Below are 20,067 nucleotides of genomic sequence, written 5' to 3' on the forward strand. Positions count from 1 at the left end.
GGGCGCGGGGAACCATGGCACTTGACACAGGAGCCTAGATGCTGAGGTGAGAAGTTACGAGGACTTTCACTTTCACTTTGTTTTGGTGAGTTTCATCCACAGCAAGGGCCTTTTGGTCACAGCGGTTCCCAAAGCACAAGGACTGCTTCTCCTCACTCAAGTGCTCCACTAGGCCCTGTTGGTGGCCAGTGAGTCGACGTGCCCAAAGCTGGGTCAATGAGACTCTGTAGGTTTTGTGTGCTGAGGACAAGGCACCTGAATGTCTCCAAGCTGTGCCCAAGAGCCAATCTTGGCCAATAAGGAAGTGTAGCACCAAGCCTATGGGCAAAGAGCTGGTCAGAACGAGGCCTACACAGTAAGGCCAGGCCCGAGGGCACGGACTCCTTCTCAGTGCTTGGCTACCTGCCACGGCAAGGGGTTCCAAAGTGCTTGGTGAGAACTAAACTTGAGTGAGACAAGGGTGAGTTGGAGAAAAAGACACATCAAGACTTCCTGGCAACTTATGAGAAAGAAACTTCTAAAAGAAAAAGCAGACTTCTTCAAAGTAGCCTTCATGAGCCTCCATGCAGAAAATATCTGCTTATCATTACAACAACACACTCCACATTGGCGCTGAGCAACACGAAGGTGCTTAGGTCTCACAGGCAGCTTCTGTCTCAAGTTGCCTGCAGTTACTTTGAGAAGAAAAAGGAACAAGCCTAGATGCAGAGGTGAGAAGTTACGTGCACTTTCACTTCACACGGAGGAGGAGGAGCAGCGAGGAGTCCAAACTGGGTGAAGGCTCAGGCCTCCTCGAGGAGGTGGCACTGAGATGACTTTGAAGATGAGAAAGTGGGACATGACAGTGAAGAGGGAGAAGTACATGCAAGTGAGAGGCAAGGAGGTACCTAGACCCCCAGGAGGAACAGCTCACAGGCCTGGGGTCCACAAAGGCATATTCAGGAGAACTCTCTCCAGTTGGTGAGACGGGGGATGGGGGTTAGAGGATTTGGATCCTGGAACTTTCCCTGAAGGCCAGTTTTTCTGAGGCCCATTTAGCTCATGACCCCTTCTGGAGAAGAGAAAAGGCCTCCCACTTCCTCTCACTAGTCTGAAACTTCCAGAGTTTGAATAATACTCGTATCACTTACCAGATGTGTGATTTGGGCCTCTCTGTACCTCAGCTTCTTTTTCTGGATAAACATCTATCCACCTTATAAGACTGTTGTGAGGTTCAGTGACATAGTACTTGTAAAGCACCTGCTGCCTGGCATATACTAAGCTCTCAACAAATATTAGTTCATATCTGTTGAGAGCCATAGCCAAAGGGGCCCCAGCAAACTTCCAGCTGCCAGCTGATGATTGGCTCACAGTGGCCCCAGCAAACTTCTAGCTGCCAACTGACTGGCTCCTCTGCGGTGATGCTCATTGGGCTGTTTCCCCGCCCTTTCAGACCACGGAGCTGCTCATTGGGGAACTTTTTTTGGCTCTGCCCATGCGACCAGCCAATTAGCCTCAAGAGCAGGAGGAGTGGGGGAGGTTGAGAGGCTTGTGGGAAGCCAGTGGTGGCAGTTGGGCTCTGAAGGTTTTTCCTGAGGAGCTGTGTGGTTTTGTGTGTGTGTTCTAAAAATAAAGTTCGTTTCTTTTGACAAGTGGCTCCTGAATTGTGCCCAGCCAGACTGCGGCACATATCAGTATAATATTATAAATTGCTATCCACAAAGGAATCTAACTTTACACAGCCCACTCAATATTTTACTACTCCATGTATTCCCAAAAAAGGAATTTTTTTCCATTTTACAAATATGTTATATTACTAAATATGTTCTGTCAAACTTGATGCCACCCTTTGCCCATGCTACCCCACCCTGAGATTTCACCAGACCTGAAAGATGAGTCAGCACCTCACCATATGTTGGCATGAGGTTACACTGGACACCCTGGAACCAGGCGGTAGCCGTAACACCAGAAGGGAGAGGATGGATTAAACCAAACTGGTGGAGACAACTGACAGATCTGGCAACCAACTGACCCTGAGAAATAAGATACAGGGAATCAGAAAGGAGCTTTAAGTTTCTAGTCTAGATGACTGGACCGACAACAATGTCACGAAGGGACTTAGCATGTAGGACAGGTCCACAATCCACAGCAAGGAAGGAGTTGTACCCATGGGAAGAGTGAGACTTCCCTCCACAAAGGGGGCTGAGACAGCTAAAAGACAAACCACCAAAGAACTCAATTAAGAAATGGATTAAAAAACTTGAATAGATATTTTTACACAGAAGACAGCCAAATGGCCACAAGCACATGAAAAAAGGCTTCCAATCACTGATCATGAGTGAGGTAGATGCATTTCCAAATTACAATGAGATACCACCTCACCTCCACAGGGAAGCACCTATCAAAATACAGAAACCACAATAATATGGGGACTTGGAACCCTTGTGCCCTGTTAGCAGGAAGATAAAATGGTGCAGCCACAATAGAAAACAGTATGGCGGTTCCTCCAACAATTAAAAATGGAATATCCACATGATCCTGCTGGATTCTACTTCTGGGTATATACTCAAAATAACCGAAACCCGGGTCTCAAAGAGATAGCTGGATACTCATGTCCACAGCAGCATTATTCAAAATCGCCAAAGGAGAAGCCCTCAAGTGCCCACTGATGCATCAACAGATAACAAAACACAGTATGGACATACAATGGGGTATTACTGAACCTTAGAAAGGAAAGAAATTCTGACCCACGCTACGACATAGACGAACCTGGAGTACAACGTGCTAAGTGAAATAAGCAGTCGACAGAAGGGCAAATACTGCATGATTCCATTTACATGAGATACTTAGTTAAAGTACTTAGAATAGAAAGAGAAAGTAGAACAGCGGTTGCCAGGGGGCTGAGGGAGGGGGAGTTGCCTAGTGGATGCAGAGTTTCAGTTCTGCAAGGTGAAGAGTTTGAGAGATGGCTGCACAACAAGGTGAGTATATGTAATGCTACTGACCGTGCACTTAAAACTGACCATGAAGGCAAATTTCATGTTATGTATATAACAACGTTTAAAAAATATATATGAGAGGGAATAAAAGGTGGATGGGGAAGGCAGGGCCTAAGGGGAGATCCATGAAGAAGCCTGTAATTACAGAATTAATAAAGGACTTAGCAAAGATCCCTAAGAAAGGTGGGCACAGAAGTAGCAGGAGGTGAATCAAAAAGAACAGGCCAAAGAAGCCCAGGGATGGAGGGAGAGGGAAGTGGGTAAAAAGAAGAAAGTAAAGGGAACCGAGCGATCTGTCTGAAGGGACCAGCTTGTGAAGTTCCCCAGATTTATGAAGAAGAGGAACGCTGCAGCTGACACTCAGGCCTGTGTTCTTCTTGCTCTTCTTACTGGACGGCATGTGAGTGACAATACTTTACTGATCTAGTCACATCCAGCGTTCCTCCTTATCTCAATGTTTTCATTTCTGTGACTGAGGTATGGTTAAGTCAGGCTCCTCATAGCTGAAAGATGTGGATATGGCAATGTTCAGTGCCTGTGGTGGGGCGGTGCCTACTACAGACCCCAGAAGAAAAGCGACATCACCACATAAGACCTCAAAGACCCAAAACTTCTGAATCGAGGACAAAATGGCATTTTTCACATAGGTTCCCCTCTCTCTGTCACCAGAATCTACTTTACAGAATATGTAATGGCTGGGAGGGCTGGGAGAGACTCCGGTGGGATGAGATTGTGTATTTGTGCGTTTGGGGAGCAGGATGGGGACCTATGTTGACTCAACAGTCATTTATAAAGGTATTCCTGAGCTCATCTCACATGTGGGGCCCAAGGGTATAAATCTCTTTTTTTTCCTTGAAGCTAAGCTGGACATGTCAAATGGTCTGCTCCCATGATGACCATAGGTTAATAAAATGCCCCAAGACTAAACAGGGTGCACAAAATCCCAAGACCTGGGGGAGAGGTGTGCTCATGGCTTCCGTGGGACAAGTGCCAGGATCAAGGACAGCTCTGCTGACTCAGGATGGCTGTCTCCTAGGCCATAGGCTCTGAGCTAGCAGATGGGGCCAAGATCCCTGATTGGCACCGTACAAAGAGTAGCCACATCGATCCCCACAGCCCTCAGGGAAGCCAGAGTGAACAGGCTAGCCACCTCCAGCTCCCAGCGACCTTGTCTGTTTATCCCAGCGCAACATACAAATATTTTCAGTTTCTATGTGAGCTGTGAAAAAAAAGTTGAGAAAACATAGACAGGGTAAAAAACAAACAAAAAACAAACAGGTGAGACCAGAGAGCAAGACAAGTGCTAAAATGAGTCACAGCACATACAGTAAGAACCGAGAGCCGTGAACTCACCTGTACCAAGACTGGGAGACACTGGGAGACACTGGGGACACAGAGACCCAAGACCCAAGAGAAGGTCCACGGTCTCTCCCCAGTCCCTCCAGGGTTCATCTCCACTGACTTACAAAGCCAGAGCCCTCCCTTCCACATGCAAATACTTCTGGGGCCGGGACCCTGGTGAGGAGAGGATGTCAGCCCCACCATTTGTTAGCTCTGGCACACAAGCTACAGGATTCCCCAAGCCCTGGAGCCTCCTCTGTAAAGTGGAAACCCTCAGACGGAAGGCCGGAATTAAAGAGCACAAAGAAAGATGACTGAGTTCTGCCCTCCTGGGGCTGAGCCTGTCTGGCTTTCTAACACAGGCGGAGATGATAGCTGCTTTGGAGAGAACTGGCAACTGTCAGGTGTCTCTTTCCCCACTTGCCAGACACGTCTGGAGATGACAGGTAGCTAGCGTTGCTTAGTTCTCCAGTTTGCAGGCGCTGCATAGTAAGAAGTGTCCCTGCTGCAATTTAAAACTAGAGTTCTTGCTGTCTGCCACATCTTCCCCATCGCAGAATGTTCGCCCTCCTGGTGCTTTTCAGGGCTTATAAAGGTGCACAGCATTTTTCTCTTTTTTCTTTTCTCTTCTTTTTCTTTTTTCAGACAGGGTCTCACTATGTTACCCAGGGTTGGCTTCAAACTCACCAGCTCAAATGATATACACGTCTCAGCCTCCCATGTAGATGGGAGGTGCACAGCTTTTAAGAGGGCTGGGTTGACCAGGTAAGCCCAGTTCCTACTTCTCTTCTTCTAAACCTGAGAAGCTCAGGACATTTTATTTTCTGCTTTCATTTGTCGCCACACAACACACTGGCTCACCTCCACATGCCACTCACTTCCACACATACTGCCCACCCACTCATCTCCACATGCCACGCCCACTCATCACACACCACACCCACTCATCTCACCTCCACACACCACGCCTACTCATCTCCACACGCCATGCTTACTGTTCACATTGCCATGCCCTCACCTCCCCTGATACATCTCACTTTCGTTCATCAGGCACTGTACCCAGTACAAGACCCAGGGGCCGGGACCCTGGTGAGGAGGGCCTAAGACAGCCCCTTCCTGCCTTGTGTTTGACCTTTTGAAGGTAATGGGAAACATTTTGCAAAGCATCCTCTCCTGGAATCCCTTCTTTGTTCTTTCCTGAACTAATGATACATGAACATGTTAGCATTGAAAAGGGTCAAAGGCAAAATAAAGTAAAACATAAACTTTCCCTCCAGTTCCCCTTGCTGACTACACTAAAGTTTGTATACCTCTACTTCAATTTCATACACAATTCCTGGCCCCTCTTGTTTCTAGTAATAGCTCTGATGCCCTCCCAAACTTCTAAGGAGGGTCAAATTCTAAGATTTACATATGCCTATGGCCAGCCGCCTTCTAAATACCTATAATTTCTCAATCTCAAAATTAAAATGAGGAAAACTAAGTGTACACCATCCATAGATCCATTTGCCTGAGACTAAAGCCACCTCAGTGTTTGCTGAGCTTTCTCAAAGCCTAAAAACAAAACAAAACTTTATGATTCTTCTGTTCCACACTGCACTGGAGGCCTCATCACCCCTCCCTTAGCCACAGGGCTCCCAGCTCGGCATCTGGAGCTGTGGGCACACACCTCAACCTAAAATCCCATCCTAGGACTCCTCTGTCCTAAGACAACCACCCCAGTTTGAAACCCGAAACCCAGGTCAGAGACTCTTGAAGCCACTTCCTTCCTCTGGGTTAGAGAAAAGTGATCAGGTTTCAATACCATCCCACGGCCTCACAAAAATCAACGTTCCCTCATCTTTGGGGCAATGGTTTGAAGATTTCACTTCAAAATGAAGCAAGTCACTGATCCTCTTAGATCTTCTGTTAACACGCTTAGGCCCAGGGCCCCTCATTCCCTGCATCCCTGCCTCAGACCTATGAGCACTGTTGTGCCCACCGTCAGTTACCAACCAAACTAGCAGAGTCCTTGGGGCAGAATCAGCCCTCACCCACTTCCTGATACCCTGGCTTTTATCTCACCAATAGCAGCTCTGGTTTTGTGAGCTCAAACCCACACCAAGCAAAGCACAGCAAAACCTGAAGCTGTTTGTTTCTGAGATGTCTCTCTGCCTGCTGTCAAGGGGGAGAGGTGTGTGGGAGGGGTGGGAATGAGGAAATAATGTCTAAAACACTGTGATCTGAGAAAGCAAAAAAAATAATAATTTTTTAAACATACATGGCAACAATGTTCATCAGCATTCCCAGGGGAGACACCAAGAGCCATGTGCAGCAGAGGTTCATATGCTGCTAGGACAAACACAACACTGGGCACTTTACACAATCACAGTGATCACATGTCTGAGACCAGTGAGGCTCACAGAGGCTAATGAGCGATGAGCAACCTGGGGGACAGAGCTTGGCTTTGAACCCAAGCCCCTGGGCTTCTAATCCCTTTCTACTGTGCCATGATAGACCTGGATAGGCTACATGAGCTGTCCTCTGCCCACCAAGGTGGCTGCCACCCCAGATCCAACAGGGGCCCAATTTTAGTGTGCTTTTAGATTATACTTATTGATAAACCACCATGATGGCCACACCTGCTAAGTAATGATAAAATTAACTCCGGCATGGTTCAACCTTCCACCAGGCAGAGGGAAGACACCCGGTGTAGGAAGAGAGGCAGGTGTGTGTGGAACCTGTTCGTTTCACTAGCTGGAAAAAATTCTCCCCCTCTTGTAAGAATTTGTGTGGCCAAGGAGATAAGCCACATGGGAAAGAAATCAACACTGGGAAGAGGAGTCTCCCACCCACACCAGCAAGAACAGGAGGCCAAGGGGACTGGGAGGTATGTGGGAGCCAAAGCCAGCTGTTCCCTCTGCCTGAGACTGTTCCAAGCTGGTGTGAGCTTCCCACAGACAGCAAGAAGGGCACAACTAGTCAGCCTATTACTCCTCACCCTCAGCTTCTGTCTTTGGAAAGGAATATGTCCAGGATAGGGCTGGACACACGGAACACGTTCGGAGAAGGCTGGGCACATGCAAACACTGATGGAACTATTTAAGTGACAACTGTACACGCAGGATCCTCAGTTTCTATACCAGGCCAGTGGCAGGACTTGCTGGCTCTCCTTCCCTCCCTAGCCAGGAAAAGTGGCTTCCAGAGTTTTAAAAAAATATTTGACAAATAGATTGTACGTATTAAAGGGTAGGATTTGATTTACGTACACCTTATGAGGTGACTACCATAATCATTAAGTAATATCCATCATCACCCATGCTGTACATGACATCCCCAGAACATGTGGTAGTTCTGCTTTGTTTGAAGTGGGGTCTCACTGTATTGCCCAGGCTGTCCTCCAACTCCTAAGCTCACATGATCCCCCCACCTCAGCCTCCTACAGACAGTCGTCACCACGACCGCGCCACGAGTTCATTTTGCAACTGAAGGTTTTGATGTCTCCAGCCCCTGGCAACCACTATTCTACTCTTATTTCTATGAGGCCAACATTTTTAGATGCCACAGTCAAATGAGACCATGAAGCATTTGTTGTTTTGTGAAGTGACTTCTATCTTTATATTTTGGGGCTAAGTGATTAGAAGGAAAAATTTTAATATAAAAGCAGTATTCCATGTCATTCTTTTTTCAATAGGACTGAGACTAGGGCCCAGCTGATGGCACAGTGTTCCAGAATATCATGGGGACAGCTTCAAACTCGCCAACAGGACAGGCAGCTGGAGACAGAGGTAGCTGTGCACCTGGTTGCGTTTCCCTCCCTTGTGGCACACAGGATGGAAGAAGGCTAACAGGCCACCACAAGAGAAGCAAGAGGGAGGGTCCCGCCAGCAGCACTGGGCCAAGGACAAGGGCCCCAATCCCGCCCAGCTTCCTACAAGATGTAGAGAGCTGGGCTGGGGTTGTGGCTCAGTGGTAGAGCACTGCCTCATATGTGTCAGGCACTGGGTTCAGTTCTCAGCACCACATTATAAGTAAATGAATAAAATAAAGGTCCACCAACAACTAAAAAAATATATTAAAAGAAAAAAGATGCAGAGCGCTTCACCCTCAGGTGGAAAAGTCACACTACGGGTGATGTGCATATCAACATAAAAAGAATGCATTATATGCCTACTGGATACAGCGTATTAGATGTGGAGACATTTGGCATAAAAGAGGCTAGGCAATCTACTGTGCTTTGTGACTCATTCCCTCACCCATGAAATGGGGACGGAACAATGCCTTCCCTCTGGTCCTCAGATGACCATCATCATCATGTAACATCGTTCATATTTTTAAAAGCACTACATAAAGACAAGGAGTGCCATTTCTGAAGTTTGGGTTTTGAATTCCCAAAGCTGGTTCCTTTCCAGGTAGGTGTCAGCAGCAGTAGCAAGAACCACGGCAGAGGAAGGATGGGAGAATGGAAGAACAGAAGGTAGAAGAGAGGGAGAGAGGAAGGAGGAGTCACAGAGAGAGAGAAAAGGAGGAAGGGAGGGGAAAAGGGAGGAAAGAAGGAAAAGGAAAAGTTCTCATGTCAAACTATTTCCCTGAAACTTGGATCCCCACTATTATCTTTTTAATAGCACTCCCTATCCCACCCCTTCTTTGAAAACAAATAAACTTTATGATTGCAAACAAAAAAGGAACAGAATAACATAGTGGCAGTGGCAAAGTTCCACAGTTGTACACAGGGTACAATCCTAGCTCTACCAGTTGCTAGCTATGTGATACTGGACCTTGGTTTGTTCATCTCTTAAATGGGAACAATAATGGTACCTAAACCATATGGTTGTTGTATAGAGTAAATGAGAGTAGCTTAGCACACTATAAGTCCTTATGCACTGGGTATCATGACTCTTGCTTTTAACCCTGGCTGGAGGGAAGAGAAGGACAATGATTGGAACGACTCACACAGCAGATACATTTGGGATCCTGATCCTCTATCTCAAGTCAGAGGGCAGCAGAGACAAGTTGGACCTGTGCTTCTTAAACTCCAAAGGAGTCAAGAGACACTTTTTGTTGGCTTTTGCCCCTAATTCAGCCAAGCTGCAGTCCTACTATGCACATGGAGCATGCAGTCTGCGCCCCCCGAACTCCCCACTGCAGTCGGACAACACGCCCCTCGAGTGCTCTGAGGGGTGTGCCACTGGTCACGCAGCCACTGGCCACGCAGCCACATCAGCTGCTATGCTCATGTCTAAGCACTTTCTCCTGCCTTCCGTGACTTCCTCATCATGGGTGGGTAACAGTTTGTGGCCCCATCACTGAACCTTACTTTGAGAGCTCTGATCTGAACTGTTCTTCCCTCCCTCTGCAATGCCATTTTACCGAGTAAGAAACGGCCAGTGAATGGGATGCAAGTCTCTTAAAAAAATCCCAGAAAACAGCAGAAAATTCAACCCCTAGTGCACATTAGGAACTCTCAGAAATAGGATGGAGGAAAATAATAACATCAGCATAGCCCAGCTGACACTGACCACCTTGGTCGTACAGATCTAGGGAGGCGCGTAACTTAGCACCAGCAGGGAGGTTACAGCTTGCAGCCGGGAGCAGCCCATCTCTTGCGGGGGGACTTCCCTGACCTTGGGGCGGTCTTCCTTTCTCAGAGCCACCGCTTCCAGTTTGGCTTCGTACTCTGCTTGAACCTGGTCCCTCTTCTTCAATACGCTCTGTAGGAAGAGACAGAGAGGAAAAGCATGTAACACAGAGTCCACAAAGGGACCTCGGACGTCCAAGGCAACAGCTCCTTTACGCCAGCCCTTCCCAAATCAGAGCACCATGTGATGGCCCCATCACACACTGCAGGGTCCAAGTGCTGCAGAGTGGCATGTGGCATGGGCTGTGGAGGAAGCAGGGAAGAGGAGGGAAGGAAGGAGAACCAGCCCTAGAGACTGAGCCTTTCAGCAAGATAACCGTGCCTGATGCTAAAAGTGAGATGGTTCCAGGGAAGGGAGAAACATGCCCACCCACTGCTGCACAGACAGGAGGACCCAGCTTTGCCATGTGCAGAGGACCTGGCTCTGGGAAAGGTGGAGTTTCACAGGGAACAATGTGGGACGTTCTCTGAACTCACTGGAAGAGTCTTTACTTTTTTTTTTTTAACTAAAAGTTCTTTACTATTATTATTTTAAACATTTAGTTAATTGACAAATCAAAATTTACTGTGTCCCACATGCTGTTTTGAAATATGTACACATTATACAATGACTAAATTGAGCTACTTAACTATGTGTTACCTTGCACACTTAATTTTTCTGTGGTGAAAACATTTAAAATCTATTCTCATAGCAATTTTCGAGAATATATTACAGTGAACTGTAGTCGTCATGTCATGCAGTACATCTAGGAGAGTTCTTGACTAATTCATTGAGTTGATGCCTGGTGGACTGACCGGTTCATTGATCCATGAGCTGCTTACTTGTCATTGATTCTGGGCCAGGTAGACAAAGAGATGCTACTTAAGGGGTTCAGTCTGAGAGAGACATAGTACTATGTCTATCTGTACTATGCAGACATAGTACAAGGCTGTATTTGGTACAAGAGCTGCATGGGTGCAGGTCCAGAATCCCTAGAGCCATACGGCCAGCCTGCCAGAGTGGGTGGTCACTGGGCCCAAACTAAGCCATCCCTGGATGGCACTAAGGTCGGGGAGCCAAGTGCTCAAGGTTCCTAATGTGCACTAGACACTCACTCCTAAGACCCATGCCAATAGAAGGTCAGCACCTAGAGAGGATGTCCTTAATGTGTCCTGGGCTCACTGCCGTCGCCTCACCCAGTCTAAGCTCTGCCTCTAAGAAAGACCCCACCGACCAAAACAGAAAGGCTTGCAGTAGATATTCTAGAAAAACATCTGTTTTATTAAAGAGTTTCTTATCTTCTTCTTCTGGTAGAATCACAATGGCAAATAAAGAATGAAAAGAACTCTTCTTTCCCACTAACTCAGAAGACAAAAGTTGCTATAAAAGTTTCTGAACATGAAGTTTCCTGGTAGGGACATTCCCACAGGGCATGGAATCAGGAAGGAGGTGTGCCTGAGCTACAAGGTGGGCACTTTGTGTCCCTGACGGTGCTCTCAAAGGTGATGAGTGACTGAAGAGCTGAGAGCACTCCAGGGCCAACCTTCTGACGGGATGCACCAACACTGGGAACCCCAGGTCTTCCCTGAGGAAGAATTTCCTCTGAGGAATGTCTTCCCATGAGAAGAGCATGAGCTAAAACTGCAGCTGTTTAATCCTCACCTTTCTCCTAAGTGCTCTGATAGCTGCTCCTCACTCTTAGTAACCTTTGAACTGCATTTACAGTGCTGTTCCAGGGGACCTTCTACTATGATGGAAATGGTCCATAAAATGTGCTAATACACTGGTCACTAAGCTCCAGGTGCTTATCAAGCAGTTGACATGTGGCTCATGTGATTAAGAAGCAGGGTTTAAATTTTTATTTAGTTTTACTAATTTGACTTTAGAATTAATAAGTAGTTATATATGGCTAGTGGTTAACATATTGGAAGACATAAATCTATAAAGTAAAACTAAAGAAAATAAAGCAGCACCAAAAAAAAAAAAAAACACACAAAAAAAACTAGGATCCTTCACATATCAGAACTAATGAGAACAAATTAAAAAAATCTTTTTAAAAAAAGGATCCTTTCTGGATTTCACGGAGGCCAGAAAATAATCCAAATCTGGGTCTGGCACCAGGGGAGGTAAAAATCATACCCTCGCCCAAGATAAATAAAGACACAGTGCCATCCACAGAGTGCTGGACAGCCAGGGAAGGGGCGGTAGGAATCTTTCCAGCGTATGCATGTCCCTCCCAGGATGCTGCAGAGCTTACTGGAAAAAAGCACACATCATGGGCTGGGGATGTGGCTCAAGCAGTAGCGCGCTGGCCTGGCATGCACGGGACACTGGGTTAGATCCTCAGCACCACATTAAAAAAAAAAAAGATGTTGTGTCCACCAAAAACTAAAAAATAAATATTAAAAATTCTCTCTCTCTTAAAAAAAAAAAAAAGAAAAAGAAAAAGAAGAAGAAGAAGCAGCAGCAGCACCACCACCAACACACATCACCAGTCCAGCACTTTGAAGAATGGAGATGAGTTGCTGCAGTGGCATTCGCTGTGCCTGTGTGGCAAGAACCTCAAAGACAATTTATGGCCTTGGAATGCGGCCAGCCCAGTGTGGGGCTTTCTACTCCATGTGACCCCATGAGGTTGCCAGGGCCCCTGGGAGAGGGGTGGGGAGATACACCCACCCCACAGAACTAAAACAGTCTAAATGAGTCTCCTCTTGCCACCCCGCAAAGAAGACAAGGGAGCCCTAAGATGCAGCCACATCCCCTTCCCCCAGTCAGCCTGGCCATTCCCCTCAGCCTCCGCTGCCCTGGCCTCCCCTGGAGCAGCCAGAATGCTGCCCTCTTGTGCAGCTGGCAGGAGGATCTTGCTAACATCCCTGTGTCACCTTTCGCCTCTGCAGGGTTCTTGTGGGCCATTATCCCTGCTTTCCAGACAAGGAGGCTTGGTACAGCGACAATGGCAGGACCTGCTTGAGGCCCCACTGTTGGCTGACAGCACAGCAGTGACCTGTCCAGCCTCTTCCTGCTACATTCCAGCTTAGGGTTCCACAACCTGAGCACAACACAGAAAGCCAGGGGACCCGTCTGGAATAGAAACAAGCCATTGGAGATGACTGTCCTTGTGGAGAGATCTCTGGCCACTGTTGGCCAGAGGCCGAGAGGATGGATGGGCTCCCACCCCAAACATGCAGCCTCTGCAGGTAAAACCAGCCAAACCAGCCTGTGACGATCAGATGGCACCCAAGCCTGAAACAGACCACGTCATCTCCACACAGAGGCCCCTCCATCACCAAGGAGCCAGCACAAGATAGGGACAGCTGGGCCTTTCACAGAACTTCATAGGGATCTGGTTCCAACAGACATGACAAATCAAAAAGGTGAAGTGCGGGGACACTTTCCTCCTTATGCCACGTCATCCAGTTCTGACTTAAAGCCTCTTCCCTTGCCTATCCCAGGGCGGGGTTTCAGCAAAGAACACCACACAAAACCCTTTTATGCACGGACCTTCAGGCTAGAGGGAACAAACCAGTAAACAGACAGGGCATGAGGGAGCTCTAGGTGGCTCCAGAGGGAAAAGTCAAACAAGAAAGGAGGGTGTGAAGGGTCTCACACGGAGACAGCAACTTTAGAAATATGGGATAAGCTTCTCTTGGTCACTACATTGTTTTTGTTTTGTTTTGAGGGGTAGGGGGGCTGGCACCAGGGATTGAACCCAGAGGTGCTTAACCACTGAGCCATATCCCCAGCCTCTTTTTGTTTTTATTTACAGACAGGGTCCTCTAAGTTGCTTAGGGCCTTGCTAAATTACTGAGGCTAGCTTTGAACTCGTGATCCTCCTGCCTAGGCCTCGTGAGCGCTGGGATCACAGGCATGCGTGACCATGCCTGTTTTTAAATGCAGAGCCTTTCATCATGATTTTCAGTGTTCCTTTCAAACTAAGACAGGACAAATGACTCAGTTTCTTTAACAAGTGAGTTGAAAAAAGAAGTGGTTGGAAAGACATTTTAAAATATGTAAGGAACATCTCAGCCAATGTCTGGATCTTATTTGGATTATGTTTTGGGGCGGGGACTATGAAAGCAGTAGCTGAGACAACGCGAGCACTAACTGGATACATGACCGTAGTAAGAATTGGGTTTTGTTTTCATAGGTGTGATGACAACGTGGTTCTTTTTCTTTAAGGAACAGTTGTATTTTAGAGATACATACTGAATACTTTTGTATGAAATGATATGATGTCTGGGATTTGCTTTAAAATAATCCAGGCAGCAGGGGATGTTGGGAGTGGGTGGAAAGAGAGTCATAAGATGGCTATGAGTGGCCAACTGGTCAGCTGGCTGGGTACATGTGGGCTTATCAATTTCTGGACCTGACTTTTTTCTACCACAAAAAAAAAAAAAAAAAAGGTCAAAGAATTGGAAACATAGTATCTGTCATCCAAATGTTTACAAAAAACTAATAATAGCTATTAGGAGGCCTGCAACCACGTCATTCAGGACCAATTTATGGCAAAAGCCTTTATTCCACAATGACAACCGTCTGGAACAGTCAGATCACAGACATTTTCTGTGGTTTGGCTCTCAGGGATGCCACTGGATTTTTTTCCAGGAAAACAAAACACTACCACAATGGTCAGTATCTACAGGAAAACTTAATATTCCTTCCCCAGAACTCATGCTGTGTCTCCCCCTGGCAAAGCTGTGGGCCCACAAACCGTGGGAGGGGAAAGAGCAGTCCTCAGATGCCCAGAACAATAGGTGGCAGCTGCCGAGAAGCCTCCTCCATCCCTGAGGTTTTGTTTAAGCTTCCAATCTTTGTGGAACAGGGACAGCTGGATGCAGGGATGGAGAGTACATGAAGCAACAAGAACAGCTTAGCCGAACCCAACAGCCCTGGTATGCCAAAGACCCAGGAGCAGTGCCTACAGGACGCTGGGTGTTCAAAGAAAGAGGCTCACCTGAGATAAAGCTACAACACCTGCCTCAGGGCAGCCCTCTCGGAGAGTGTCCTCCTGCAGTCAGGAGAATGCATGACTGGTCCGGGCGGACACGCAATTTCTGAATAAATGAATGAGTTCAGGCTGCTCCTGAGACAGGCTCCTTCTAGACACTCACTGCATGAAAGAGAGACCACCTGTGAGCTCACTGCCCTTGGGCAATGTTATAATACAGAAACCACACGGGCCCCTAATTGAAGATTTGCTAATTTGGAAAATAAAGAAAAATGTAAATGGTGCCCGCCATCCATAATCTCCTCTCTCAGACATAATTGGCAATACTTTTTTACTTCATTTCCAACCTCCTTTGATGTTTCCCATCCTCTGTTTCCTCCTCCTGTGCTTCTGTTATTAAGATGCTAGGCTTATGGTAAGGTCCCCTCATATTCATGTTTTTTTCTAGCTACCATCTTTCTGTTTCTTGTTATACATAGTTTTAACTTTTTCTTCTAATTCTATTGATTTCTCTTTTTTCATTTCTATCATGGTTTTAACTTCCAAGAATTCATTGTTCTCTGAACTTTAAAAAATTCTTATTGTATGGTGGTGACTTCTCTTTCTGGGGAAACCAATGATTTTTTTGTTTTTTTCATCAAAGGAGAAGAAACTTGGGCTGGGGCTGTAGCTCAGCGGCAGAGTGCTTGCCTTAGCAATCCTCAGCACCACATAAAAATAAACAAATAAAATAAAGGCATTCTGTCCATCTACAACTACAAAAATAAACATAAAAAAGGGTGGTGGGGGAGGAACTTTCCCCTCTCAATCTTTATCTTGTTTGTCTTTACTTCTGATATTCATGCTAGAATCTTCCCTTAAACATCTGGCAACCCTTGCTTTTTGCACATAGAGGGCTTCTTGACAATTCTCTAGAAGGGAGTCTATTGGTCCTTTCATGGGGGACCCTCCCTCACCCACCCCTCACCAATATCAGTATTCTTAGTCTCTTCTCTTGGCTTGTTCAGATTTTCTAGAAATGCCCCCTCTACCCCTCATACAGGGGGTTGAAACCCAGGAGCACTCTATCCCCAGACCTTTTTTTTTATTTTGAGACAGAGTTTTGCTAAATTGCCCAGACTGGTCTCAAACCTGCAATCCTCCTGCCTCAGCCTCTGGAGGAGCTGGAATTACAGGTAGTTCCACAGTGCCTGGCTCTAGGAAACTCTCTTGTCATCCTTCCCTGTTAGACAAAAAGCTGGGAGCCTCGCAGGGGAAAGTGATGACACCTCAACTTCCAGTAACCTTTCCCTGAATGCCTTCAACTGTACCTGAAGTCCCTCTGTCCAGAGCCCCTCTAATTTTACCTCTGACAGTGAATGTGCCCGTTTAGTCTGCATGGAGAAGGGACAGGGTTCCCTGTGTGAGGAGGGAGGAGACAATCTGAAGCACTGATTTTCAGACTCTCAACTCCTCTTCAGCCCCAACTCCCCGTCCCAGAGGGGTGTGCACTTCCAGTCCTTGAATTTGGGGCGGGGAGGGGGGGTATTGAGTCATCTAAATAACTTCTCATCTCTCAATTGGCTTTCTGGTTCCCATATTGTATTGCCTATTGCTCTTTGGGGGCAGTTGCTTCTTCTTTCCTGGTAATGGGGATTTAACCCAGGAGTGTGCTTTACCACTGAGCCACATCCCCAGCCCTTTTTATTTATTTATTTTTTAATTTTGAGCAACTAAAGTTGCTGAGGATGGCCTCAAACTTGTCATTCTCCTGCCTCAGCCTCCTGAGTTGCTGGGACTACACACCCAGCTGCTGCTGTTTTTTTTTTTTTTTTTAATACTTCCATTGTCAGGCTGGGGATATAGCTCAGTTGGTAGAGTGCTTGCCTCACATGCACAAGACCCTGGGTTTGATTCCCAGCACCATACATCCAAAAAAAAATTATACACACACACACACACTCTCTCTCACTTCCAGTGCCATTTTTGCTTCATGTTTTCACCTGAAGTTGTAAGAAATGAGCCCCTCGATTTCTCTACTCACTTTTGTTCAGAAAGGAGGACTTTTTGCTTAACAACTCAACCTTCCAGAAAAAATCTTCGATGCAGTTTTTGAAAGGCAATGAAAACCCAAAGCATAAACTGGCAACGTCCCTGTACTTTGTCTCATTAGCGCCACCTCGTGGCCCAGAGGTGGGCAGGCTGTAGAAAGCAGCAGACACCTGAACTGGAGAAGAACCCTCCCAGGGTGCTGTGGAGGGCGTCCCAGCTCAGAGCCAACACATCTGCACCACACCTCCAGGACCTCCACACCATTAAAATCCTCCGTCATCCTTCACCCCATTCTCCTAGGAGCACTTCTCTGGGCTTCTCTGAAGTGATCCTCTACTTTTTTCCTCCTACCACATCAACCACAGTCCTCCTCAGGATCAACCCCGTTGTTCCTTGTTCTTCTTCTTAATGGTGGACACTGACCCACTAAATACCATCAATCCTGAACTCTCTGCTGGCCCTGCTCTCACCTCCCCAGGTGAGCTCCCTCAGCCTTGCAGACTTAAAACTCGTCCACACACAAGTGACCCCCAAATTCCTATTCTTTTACTGAACTAAAACTCATCATCAACTGCCATGACATCTCCACTTTAATGACTAATGGGTATTTTTTAACTCAACGTGGCCAAACAACTCGATTCCCAACTGCCCAATCTGTTCCTCCCTAGACTTCCTCGTTCCAATACACGTTACCACTATGTATTCAATTGCTGAAGCCCAAAACCTCAGTTCCTCCCTTTCTTACTTCATGTTAAAACATTATGTCCTATCGTTCTATATACAGGATACCTTTAAAAAAAAGAAAACTTAAATTGATCAATTTCATGGGTGTCCTATAAAATTCTGTAGGTTTTTATACATGCCCTATACATAGGATGATGGAAGTAATGGGTTAATACAACAAGTGTAGTTGGCCCTCCATCCAAAATAGGCTCCAATCCATCCACTGCTCTACCACTATAGTCCCAGCACTACCACCCCAGGCTCCTGTGCACCTCCTGAAGGTCCCACCCACCTCTACTCTGATGGTCCCGAGGCCCACCCCTACTCTTCTTGACTATCTAGCCTCTGTACTGGAGCCCTGGCTATCTCCTGAAAGTAAACATTGCATCCCACAATTCCCCTGCATAAAACGAAAAGATTTCCCCTTCTGTTTCTTAGGATAGAATCCAGACTCTGACCCACAAGACCATGAGCCTTACCCAGCTCTCTGACTTTACCTCTGACCTTGCTCCCTAGCCTCCGCTCTACTGGCCTTTCAGATCTACAAAGACAAGCTCATTTCTGCTTTCACAGCTTTGCATCAGTTATTCCCTCTGCCTCAAATGCTCTACCCTCCGACCCTTGCATGGTGAACTCCTCCATGACATTCAGGTCTCAGCCACAGCCACTTTCTCCACATGGCTTTCCCTGATAACCCAACTTCCTTCAGACCCTCACACCTCACCCCGGCATCCACCAAGACCTCCAAGATAAGCTACTTGTGGATTTACAGATAAGCCTATTCCAGAAAATAACAAGACACACAACATACAACAGTTATACATTTGTAAATGTTCTGAATTTACTAAACCATCAAATCTAGTTAAATACTTGTTGACCCTCTTCCATGGATAAGGCAGGGTGACAGTCTGAACCTTCTTAAGTAAAGCATCTCTGCCTCCTGGCCTGGGCATAATGACCCCAATAAACTCAGAAGCACTGCCAGGAATTTGGTAAGATGCTTTTTCTCTGCCTGTCACTACACTGAGTACATTTTACACACATAGTCCCTAGGGTGCAAAAATCCAAAGACTGGGATGTAGCTCAGTGATAGAGCACTTGCCTAGCACGTATAAGGCCTTGAGTTCAATCCCCAGTACTGTAAAACTATAAATGAAATTTTCTCTGCGCAAATACATCCAAGGGCTCACATGTGCCCTTGTGTGTCAGGGTGTGTGACTTGAGGGCTCCTCCCCAACAGGCTCCATGCGCTCTCTCTCTCCACACATCCTTGGAATACAGGCCTTCAACCATCTTTGAAATTGTTCTCATTGTTTCCTGCCTGAAAATCTCACTGCTCCATTTGTTCCACGTGGCCTCTAACAACCCCACTTTTGATATGTTCTCTCTCCATCTCCAAAGAGAACAGAATGTACTCAGCCACAATCGTCCTTAAATAGATACAATTTGAGACAGATTTGAAAAGCCAGAGATCACCTAGTTTCCTCTTGGCAGGTAGTGAACACATGGCTACTAGGTGACTAGCCCCTAGGGAGTAATGTCTGTGGCCAAAGAACAGAGAAAAGCTTTACCTACAGGGTTCTGTTTCCTTAAACAAAATGAACTAATTAGACAAAATGATCCCAAGGGTCCTTTCAAACCCTGAGAGGATCCCAACCACAGTCCTACTAGAAGAGAGCTTCAAGAAGCCCATCTAGGGACAAATCAACCCTCAACAAATTCTCAGGCAAAAGCCACTAACTTCAAATGACAAGGAGAAATACTTGGATTCACCCAAAACCAAGGTAAAAAGGTGACAAAACGTGACCACATCAGACTCCCCACTGAAACCAAACCAGGACTCATCTCAGTTCCAAAACCTACTCGGCAGTTGCTAAGGAAGATGTCACACCCAGGTCTTCAGCAATCCTTCTCCTCCAATTTTAGGTCTCATAGTGATAGCAAAGTCTGTCTCACTTATGTCTAAACAAATCAGAAAATTGTTTTTAAAATGGAGGCTGAGGAACTGGGGTTGTGGCTCAGCGGCAAAGTGCTCGTCTAGCATGTGCGAGGTCCTGGGTTTGATCCTCAGCACCACATATAAAATACAGAAAATAAAGGTATTGTGTCCAACTACAACCAAGAAATAAGTGGATATTTTTTAAAAAAATAAAATAAATAAAATAAAATGGAAGCTGAGTGTGGTAGAGCACACCTGTCACCCTAGCTCCTCAGGAGGCTGAGGCAGGCAGATGGAAAGTTCAAGGCCAGCCTGAGCAACTTAATAAGACCCTGTCTCAAAATAAAATTTTTTTAAAAGGGCTGGGGACATACCTCAGTGGCAAAGTGCTTGTGTAGCATGAGCAAGACCTTAGGCAAGGGGAGGAAGAGAGAAAGAGAGAGAGGAAGAAAGAGAGAGGAAGGAAGGAAGGAAGGAAGGAAGGAAGGAAGGAAGGAAGGAAGGAAGGAA

The 20,067-nt window shown here is 46.5% G+C and overlaps 1 protein-coding gene across 1 annotated transcript in view; it reads right to left on the reverse strand.

Moving 5' to 3' along the window:
• Positions 1 to 20,067, reverse strand: part of Snx30 (sorting nexin family member 30) — a 101,356-nt gene that overhangs the window by 10,421 nt on the left and 70,868 nt on the right. Inside the window, exon 7 of the mRNA XM_015492194.2 lies at positions 9,923 to 10,009. Coding sequence (XP_015347680.1) covers positions 9,923 to 10,009 — 87 coding nt within the window. The remainder of the gene's footprint in view (positions 1 to 9,922; positions 10,010 to 20,067) is intronic.

This window comes from Marmota marmota, unplaced genomic scaffold, assembly GCF_001458135.2.
Source record: "Marmota marmota marmota unplaced genomic scaffold, marMar, whole genome shotgun sequence".
Lineage (NCBI taxonomy): Eukaryota > Metazoa > Chordata > Mammalia > Rodentia > Sciuridae > Marmota > Marmota marmota.